This window comes from Pithys albifrons, chromosome 6 (genome assembly GCF_047495875.1).
Source record: "Pithys albifrons albifrons isolate INPA30051 chromosome 6, PitAlb_v1, whole genome shotgun sequence".
In the NCBI taxonomy this organism is placed as follows: domain Eukaryota; kingdom Metazoa; phylum Chordata; class Aves; order Passeriformes; family Thamnophilidae; genus Pithys; species Pithys albifrons.
The window spans coordinates 5,506,103-5,515,875 of NC_092463.1; the positions used below are offsets into that span (position 1 = coordinate 5,506,103).

Below are 9,773 nucleotides of genomic sequence, written 5' to 3' on the forward strand. Positions count from 1 at the left end.
TGGGAGCACCTCTTCTCTCATTTCAGCCTGCCATTCCATGTCATCCCACCCCAGCTCATGCTCCTGGCCAGATCCGGCTGCTGGGCTGTACCCCCTGCCTGCCCTGGCCATGCTGGCAGGAGCAGCCCAGGACACAGAAGCAAACATCACCTGGTGTCTTTAAATCACAAACCTCACAGCAAAGGCTCTAAACCTCTGAGCTTGAGGGAGGAGAGCTGCTTGGAGCAGCCGTTTCCTGTTGTTATCTCACCGCAGAAGCATTTAATTAATTTCTAATGGTACGTTAAGTAATCTGGGAGGAAGCGGTTGCAGTGTGGCTGCAGATAAAGGGCAGCTGTTTATCTTCATGTGGCAGGGAGGCTCTGCCTGCAGCACTGGCAGGACCAGGCAGCCCTGCAAGGGGTTCTCCTGCCTCCAGGTCCTGCCTGCTCCTCATTTTACCACCAACATGGAGCTTCTGGTGTGTGCAATCACATTTTAAACCCTGTCTGGTGACCTGTTGGGAGCAGGCTGCCCCCGTTCAGCAAAACCCTTAAACACATGCTGAACCTTTAAGTGCAGGAGGAATCTGCTGTTGCCCTGCAAAGCCCTCAAGTATGTGCTGAAGTACCTCTGAAATCAATGAGGCTCTGTTTCGGTTTTAAAGTTCAGCAGGAGCTTATGGGCTTTGCTGCTCCAGGGACGTGAGCAGCATAGATCAGACGTTTCTGCAGCCAGCGTGTGTTTTTGTTAGCCATGGACATGAAAAGAGCCTGAAACTGCACCTTTTTAGAGAGGATGCAGTTAGAACAGGTTACCCTAAGAAGCCATGGATGCCCCATCCCAGGAAGTGTTCCAGGCCAGGTTGAATGGGGCTCGGAGCAACCTGGTCTAGTGAAAGGTGTCTCTGCCCTTGGCAGGGGTTTGGAACTGGATGGGCTTTGAGGTCCCTTCCAACCCAAAACATTCTGTAATTCTATGAAATATACATAATGTTTACAGTGTATTTCTAGAGCGTATTTCTGGTTTCAAAGATCTCTTGTAGTGATGGTGGGTTCCCAAGGAAGATGGGTAATGTACAAAATAAGCATCCTCATGTTTAAAATGTAAAATAATCATCAGCCATTGAGATTAAACACAGTGACAGGACAAATCTTGGCATGTGAGGAAGTGTTCTTCACCCAGAAGGTGCACAAGCACTGGAACAGGCTCTCCAGAAAAGTGGTCACCACACCAACCCTGTCAGAGCTTCAGGAGCATATGGACAATGCTCTCAGGCACATGGTGGGATTCTTGGGGTTGTTCTGTGCAGGGTCAGGAATTGGAGTCAATGATCTTTGTGAGTCCCTTCCAACTCAGGATATTCTGTGAGTGTGTGGTGGCATCATCTAAGAACATGGCTGAGCAGGACATTGCTCCTCACCCATGGAGACTCCAGCGTTCTCATGCTTGTGTATCTGCAGCTGTTGTACAGACACACGGATGGGAAAGAAAATGTCTTCAGAGAGGGTTTTTTTACCCCCCTAAACTTTTATCATTTTGCTCTAAACTGGACACCATATGTAACATTTGGGTTTGCTCCAATCTAGAGTGAAACCAAAAAGTTCTGGAAAACCCTGAATTCCCTCCAGCCCTGCAGCTGTGGAGGAAAAATTGCCGCCTCTGTCAATCCGCACCGCTAGTAATGAACTGCTGGAGCACAGGGCTCCCAAAACTGCATTTTCCCAGACTAAACCTGCCAGGAATGCTTGCCCCATGACCCAGCATCAGCATTTCCAGGGACCCCAGCCCTCGCACAGACACCCCTGGAAAGGCATCAAGCTTGTGGTCATCGAGTCTTTGTGAGAAAGCTTTCCCTCAGATGTAGTGGTAGAAACCCGTAAGCACTTGAATTCGAAGCTCATCAGGGGCTTGAGCCTTGTGTAAACAAAGTCAGCGCCAGACGTGATGATTTATTTTTATTTCTCTATATTTGGGCTGTCTCCCTTTATGCAAGCCTCGCTGCTAGGAAGGATGCTTTGCCTGGTGTTCACCCAACTGTGGTATCCTGAAAAACTGTCCTCTGTGCACTGGGACAGTGAGCCCAAATATTGCTGGCACTGGAGAGAAATCTGTGCCCAGCAAAGCCCTCTCCTGAGCTGTCCTTTTGCTTGGAGAGGGCTGGAGGCTGCTGAGCTTGCAAAACCTGCACAGTCCCCTTGATTAAAAATACAAAAAAGTGCTTTGCTTTAGAAACAGCAACTGCAGCTACTTTGAGATAGTCCCAGCTTAGAGGCTGTCAGCCTGACTTGCTGCTTGAGACATGCTGATCTGCAAAAAGGAGGCAATGTGTGCAGTGTTGGGGTCTTTTCAGTGGGAAAACCTGGTCAAGTTGGTCAGAGAGCTGTAAAATTTTCTGGGGAAGGCTGAAAATTAACATCTTGCTATTTCCAACAGCATGACTGAGCTGGAGAAAGAAATAAACACTCTGAGGAGTGGCCTGAGAGCGGTGGAGACTGTAAGTATTACTTAAATAAAATATAGTCCAGCCTGGCTCCAAGCAGCACAGCATCCCTCCTTGGGGAGGCAGGCAAGGGAGCTCCCAGCAAAGCTGCTTTTATCTCACATCCTGGAGATGTGTTCGCCTTTCCTTCCTGCCCTGCACGTGCTCCTGTCCTCTCAGGGCTGTTTTGGCACTGGAGTTACCATGTGTGTTTAGGCACGTGCATGGTTTATATCTTGAATACATCAAGGGAGGGTGAGTAAGCCTAGTGATGATGCCCATGGAGGACCTGTGATGTGCAGAGGGGTCTCCTCTTGGCTGTAAAACCACAAAGGGCTGGGGAGCACTTCTGCAGCCCAGCTGGAATGGTGATGAAATGGTGGAGGTATCCCAAAGGACTCGCCGTCTCGCTAAATTATCCTGCTTCCCACAAGTTTTCCTGCAGGATTTGGCTTAAAAGCTTACTGCAGGCACTGTAAAGAAGGTTAATGCAGGGTATCATGTGTGGCACGGGGGAGCAATAATGGTGGTGCAGGCAGTACTCGGGCACTGATGCAGGCATACTGCCCACTGCCACAGACTGATGCTATTCATGTCCCTCATCAGCCAGGGCCTGACCAGATTTACATCCTTTTTTCCCCCAAAAGGAGTTGGACTTCCAGAAGTCTCAGGTTCAGCAAACGGGTGACAAGTTTGTGTCTGTCGTCAGCCAGTTCATCACATTAGCCAGCTTCAGCTTCTCTGATGTCGAAGATCTTCTGATGGAAGCAAAAGAGCTGGTAAGGCCAACAATGTCCTTGAGATCTTGGTAGTGTTTCAGCCTTCCCAGAGCACGTGTGTGTGAATATCTCCAATACCTCCCCCATAGGTCATGTGAGTGTCCTGCTCAGACTCTCAGATGAGAAAGCTGTGGGGCTGCTCTTCATGTTGTGTTTGGAGTGAGTGGGTGAACACTCTGACTCCAGGGCAGGGCCTTTTTCCTGCTTCACAACCCATCATGGCAGGGAATCCCAGGTCAGGCTATAGCAGATGGCTCCTAGGATGCAGGATGTATATAAAGCCATAAGATACCTGTCTACCTTTTGGAAGTGCAAGGCAAGGGTTAGGCATGGGAGATTTGTGTCCATCAGTGGAGGAGATAATAGGTCATTTATGAGCGTCTGACTTTTGGTGAAGAACTTTCATTCAAACCTAAAGGGCTTGTTTTGCTTTCTCTGTCAAAATGGGAATATCCCGGTTTTGGGGGCTTTAGAGTTAGGAGTGTGGCTGCTGGGGCATCTTGGCCAGTGAAGGCTGAAGGTGGCAAGAAAGCAGGCTGTTCCATCTGGAGTTGATGGAAGAGGAGTTAAAATGCAACCATGTCTTCAGCTGGACGTGAGGTCTCCCAGAGTGTGATATTGGAGACAACCCAAGCTGCCTGAGAGACTCCACTTCTACAGGGGTAACTGATCTGGAACCTGCCCACCTCTTCTCTCCAGAGAAGAGTGAGGAGCTCAGTGACATAATTTAGGCCAAACTCAGACCTGGTTAGAGAGGCTGCAGTCACATGCAGTGACCTCCTGCCACATCTTGGTTTTCTCCCCACCAGCCTGGTTTAACTTATGGCAAAGGGGTGGCCACGAGATGGCATCTGTGATTCCCAAGCACTTTTCACTTCCCCTCTTTCAGTAAAGGGACACACACAGCTTGTTCCCATTTGCTCCAAGTCCTCCAGTATCTCCTCCCTGGCCTGGCCTTCATCTTGATGGAAGTGACAGGGAGATAGTCCAGCACAGGCCATTTTAGAGGTTTCATCTGTGCCCAGTGCATCAGCTACATTCCAAAGACAGAAGTTACTGTGTGTCACCGCCTTCTCCCTGGCTGTACCAGTGTCTAATTGGCACTGTCCTTCTGACCATCCACCCATGCTTGGGCGTTATGATGGACCATTGCCTTTCTGGGGCCTTCACTAACCCACCCACCCTTTGGGACTTGAAGGTAACCTGGCAGATCCTCCCTTTAGTGAGTTAGGACTGTGGAGATGGTGACGAATGCTTTGCAAACTATGTCATCTTTGGTCACTTGGCTGGGTCTGGAGGAGGAGCTCTGGTCATGGTCCCCAGTGTCCATGGAAGTGCACTCTAAAGCAATTTGCAGCTCTTCCCATGGTATTGGATGGGCTGGGCTGTGCAGAGAGCACTAGCTCTTTGCTTTTTAAGCACATGTCCAGATTCAAATTGTGTTACTGTTTTCTCTTAGGAAAACAAACTTCCCTGTTTTGTAAGCTTTATACCCCAGGAGGATAAACATTTTCAGCCTTTCCACCCCCACCAGAATCTCTTGTAACATGGCAGAGAATTTAATATCTTGATTTAAATCAACAAGAATAACCTCAATTATATTGACTTATATAGTGTCACCTCTCAGATTCCTCCCTGCATCTTGAAGTGTTAAGTCTCTTTAGTAAACAAAGAAATAAAAATGCCCTAAATGTTTTTTTAAGAGCCTGGGGCACCCCTGCAAATAAAACTCAATCATACAGGCAGACTTTAAAAGTCTTCCTCTTGGTCCACCCTGCAAATTCAAAGCAACTAATAAATCTGTTTATGCTTTGATTTAGTTTTTCTTTTCTTTAAAGCTTGCTTATCTCCTGAATGTGCCATCACAATTTGAACAAACTTTCTGTGCACAAAGAGTCTCCTTCAAACTGGAAGTGAGAATAAAGAGTGTCAGTCCCAAGGACAAGTCACAGGCTGCTTGGGGACTGGGACGCATCAGCAGATCATGGATGTCCTGTCCTGACCTTTGCTAATGCCTCATTCGACTCCCCTACATTAATGGTGTGCAAACACAAAAGGCCGGAAAACTCCCTTTTTCCCTGCCCAGGGCTGTGCCTGAGCCTGGGCAGAAATCTCTTTTAGAAGTTTCACCAACACATTTGGTTTCAATAGCAGAGCATGTGGCAGTGATAAATAATACCCCAAAAATACTTCAAAGAAAAACTTAAAAGTGCAAATTTCCCTTCCCCTGCCGTGTTTACTATTAGTTTTATGTCTTTGGTCCTACAATATTTTGCTTCCTTGTTTTTACTGCTGCTTAGTTAATAAAGTGGAGTTGGGGCAGGGAAGGCTCAGCAGAGCCAGAGGCATGATGGGGAGAGGGGGCTTGAGAGTGATCCAGCTTAGCTCTCTCAGGGCAGCAGGTAAAATGTCAGATGATTAATTTCATGTTTAAGTCAAGGCTTGATGAAGCAAAGCCCTGTTCTCCACCATGGCTGCTGGAAGTGTTTCCCTCTGCTCCATCAGGTCAAAGGTTTCCCATGGAGGTTTCATCAGTACATCAGTTTCATCAGTAGGTATATCTAAAACGAGTGCACCCTGTCTTCTCTCTTCCAGTTTTCCAAGGCTGTGAAGCACTTTGGAGAAGATACGGACAAAATTCAGCCTGATGAATTCTTTGGCATCTTTGACCAGTTCCTTCAAGCCGTGACCGAGGCCAAGCAGGAGAATGAGAACATGAGGAGGAAGAAGGAGGAGGAAGAGCGCCGGGCACGCATGGAGGCGCAGGTGAGTGGACACCACTAAGTCTGGCAGCATCCTTGGGGCACCTGGGGATGGCAACCATGTCATGCTGTCCCCATGCTGGCCATGGCAGGGGCAGCACTGAAGACTGGGCAAGGAGCTTCTGTGCTCTTAGACCCACTGAATTCTCACTGTTGATTGCTTAATTAACTAATGACCAACTGTGTTGATTAGGTCTTAGAGCTGAAATGTGCAGCAGAGCTGCTGCTGACTGAGGGCTCCTGGGACCCGTAATAAGCACCCATGGGGCTGTGACCCTCAGCCCATGGGTTGTGTCATAGAATCTCAGAATCACAGAAGGGTTTGGGTTGGAAGGGACCTAGTTCTAATTCCAACCCCTGTGCCATGAGCAGGGACACCTTCCATTAGACCAGATTGCTCCAAGCCCTACCCAGTGTGGCCTTGAACACTTCAAGGAGTGTATCAATAACTCTGACCAGCTCTTGAGTGCTAAGCACCGGGTTGGGAAACCGCTCTTGTTCTGTGAGTTTGGGGATCACCATGCGTGTGTTGGGCACCCCATAATCACCTGCATGAGAGAGTAAGATGTCTTCTTTCCCTGCCTCTCCGTGTCCTGTAGCTGAAGGAGCAGAGGGAGCGGGAGCGCAAGGCAAGGAAAGCGAAGGAGACCGGGGAGGAGAGCGGCGAGTTCGACGACCTTGTGTCGGCCCTGCGCTCGGGCGAAGTCTTCGACAAGGACCTCACCAAACTGAAGCGCAACCGCAAGCGCATCACCAACCAGCTGGCTGACAGCGGCCGGGAGAGGCCCGTCACCAAGCTCAACTTCTGAAAAAACAAAACAGCAGCAAAAAACTCAACAAAACAAACAAACAAAAAAACCCCGCGGGTTAGTCTTTCTGAAGTGGCTAAGGTTTTTTTTTTATTTCCATTACACTGCCTTGCGATACAAAGCGAAACAGTGGCACGCTCTTTCTTCCCGTGGGCGAGTGTGTGTTGTATATACTGTGTATATAGTCGGGTGGGGGGGTGCGGGTGGAGGTAGGTGGGCAGCTCACATTGGTGAAGTCCAGCACCGCCTCTTCCCCACTCCAAAAAGTAGTTCTCCCCATGCACAAGCACAATGCCGCATCCGCGGAGCAAGAGAGGACCCAACCCAGAGCCGCCGGCAGTCCCCATGGCCCCCAAAGCCAACAGGAGCCGCTTCCTGCTACTCTCCTGCTCGGACCACCCCAGGCCATTTGCAGGGGCCGCCTTGCACACAAGCCGAGCGGTTTAAAGAAGAAAAGAAAAAAAAGAGCAAAGTTGACTGAACTTTAATCCATTGTTTGCTTGGTTTTTTTCCTCATTGTTGTGATTATTCCGAAGAACTCGCAGATCCACGTGTTGGCACTGGCTCCCGAGCTCAGCGCCGCAGGCGTTCCCAGTGATGCTCTTCCCGTCATCCTTCGGGAATGCTCTTTTTCCTCTTACCACCACCTTGCTAAAGGACAAACTTTATCCCAAAGTGCTTTTCGCTGTAACGCCACACAGATGTATTTATATTGTTGCAACATTTTCTGGCCCAAGACAGTGGGAAAGGTCAGTTCTCGGAGGAGACAAAGAGCATAAACCTTTGCATTGTAATTTTTATTCTTGCTTTTTGTTCAATGGGACAAACGTATCCTCTATCAAGGTGGGTCAGGACTGAAGGTCTGAAATATAAAGGGGTTGGGGTAAAACCTGCCAGCTTTCACCCACCTTCTTTTCTTTTTCTTTCTCAAACACACAGAAGCAGCGATGCCAAGAAACACTCGTCTCTTAGCCAGGTCCTTTTTCGACTGGTTTGCTGTTCATTGTCATTGCAAATTTGTAAGCAAAACTACCTGTCAATTGTCAGTCCAAAAAAAAGACAAAAAAAACAATAATAAAAATAATTCAGAGCTCTCAGGGAGTAATAATTTAAAGGCTTAGAAAATTAAGAATTGGAGAATAAAAAGTAACCACCATTAACATATTAACATTTCTATTCTTAAATTATGCTGAGTATATAGAGGACTGTTACTTTTTACTTCTATTTATTTGTGGTATGTTTTTTAAGAAAGCAAAACAAAACCTTTTTATACCACCAATACTTTTGTGATTTTTTTTTTTGTTTGTTTGTTCTTTTTCCTGTGGAGAGATGAGTTTGTCCCTGTTGCACTAGATATTAACACTATTTGAAATAAGGTTGGTTGTTCTTTTTTTTTGTCAGATAATCGGTATTACTGGTGGGGTATGGGATGTCAGTGAACTATATGTACTGTATAGCAAAAGTGCTGTTTAAACTAATTTGTATAAAAAATATGGTTCTAAGCACCTGAAGGCCGTGGGGTCTGCGTGCTGAGTGAAAGCTGTGAAATCTCTCTCGAAGCAGAGTTGTCAAGAGCTGTGGTTTTACCATTTTGTTCTTTTCTTCATTGCAACTTTTAACGCACTGTAGATTAAAAAAAGAAAGAAAAAAAAAGAAAAAAAAGACTTTCTGAGTAGCATTTAAAGCAGTAATAAATAAAGCAGGTAAGCGCAAAAATAAAGTCCAGCACCTCGTATCCAAGCAGCTGCAAAACCTGCAGATTGTGTTCAAAGGTGGAGTTAAGCACTTTGCTTTAAGAAGGAGGGGGAAATAAAGACAAAAGGTAATGATAATACTATTCCTTAACTAAAGTGCCTCTATTTATATTTTTTATTTATGGCTGAATAAAATGGGGCTGATAAAATTGAGGGAACGGACTATGGGGGGAATTGAAAATATATAAAAATAAGAAGGAAGAAAAAAAAAGGTTAAAAAAACAGTCTGGCCTCTGATGGTTTAAGGAATGGTTGGTCACACGTGTTTAATTCGAAAGGCAGTGGGAGTTGGAAAGGGTGATCCCCTCCTGGGGTCCCTGGGTGCGAGCACCCACCTCAGCTCCTGCTTCCACAACCCCAGTGCCACATCAGGACCTTTCCTGACAGATTTCCTCTTGCCCTTCCAAACCTGTTGGGTTTCTTTTTTCAATTGTTTTACAACAGCCTGGTTATCAGGCTGACTTTGCCATTTCTTTGTTTTCTTTCAAAAAAAAAAATAAAGGAAAAAAGTAAAAAATATTATATCTCTATAAATAAATACAAAGGCTGTGTGCAGGTAATTCCATGTGCCATTGTTGAAAACTACTTTTAGATCGGTGCTGGTGTAAGTAGCCACTCTTTTCTCTTGGGTGTGTATTTTAAAGATGATTTTTTTTTAATAATGCCAAAAACAACAAAAAAAATCCATAATAATTTGTAAACTAAAGTATATGTCTTGGACCTTATTAGCTTTGTAGTGACCAAGGTAGTCTGTTAGGTGCAAGGATGTTAGTAGTCTTAGCTAGTGGGAAATGCTGTTTAATGTATTGAGACTGTACATTTTCTAAGATGGCAATATGCAATAAAGAAAAAACGATTTCAGTGAGTGTACATGGCAGAGGAATGGTTTATTTCCTAAGGGAAAATAATGGGATAATTGGGGATTGAGACAGATGTTGAAGAAAAGGCTTTATGAAGGCTGTTCTTTTTCAGGTGTGTTTGTGGGCGTTTGTGGGGTTGGCTTATAACCCCACTTCATCCCTTCCCTGCATGCTGAGTTTTGGGTTGTTGGGGGTGTTTCCCCCTGCTGAGTTTTAGGCAGTCAGGGTTTTTTCTACCCTCCAGGCTTGCAGCATCCATGTTGTCACCCAGCTGTGGTCTCTGAAACACCTCCCAGTTAACAGCCCCATTCGTTTCTCCGCACTATTCCCACCTTGGTGGGAACTTTT

General features: G+C 46.4%; 1 protein-coding gene across 3 annotated transcripts in view; it reads left to right on the forward strand.

The window, feature by feature from the left end:
• The window catches only part of DAAM1 (dishevelled associated activator of morphogenesis 1), a 95,045-nt gene extending 85,610 nt beyond the window's left edge, over nucleotides 1–9,435 (forward strand). For all 3 annotated transcript variants that reach the window (XM_071557305.1, XM_071557304.1, XM_071557303.1), the window contains 4 exons: nucleotides 2,416–2,476; nucleotides 3,109–3,240; nucleotides 5,836–6,006; nucleotides 6,602–9,435. In XM_071557305.1, coding sequence (XP_071413406.1) covers nucleotides 2,416–2,476; nucleotides 3,109–3,240; nucleotides 5,836–6,006; nucleotides 6,602–6,811 — 574 coding nt within the window. In that variant the 3' untranslated portion in view covers nucleotides 6,812–9,435. The remainder of the gene's footprint in view (nucleotides 1–2,415; nucleotides 2,477–3,108; nucleotides 3,241–5,835; nucleotides 6,007–6,601) is intronic.
• The last annotated feature ends 338 nt before the right edge of the window (nucleotides 9,436–9,773 follow it).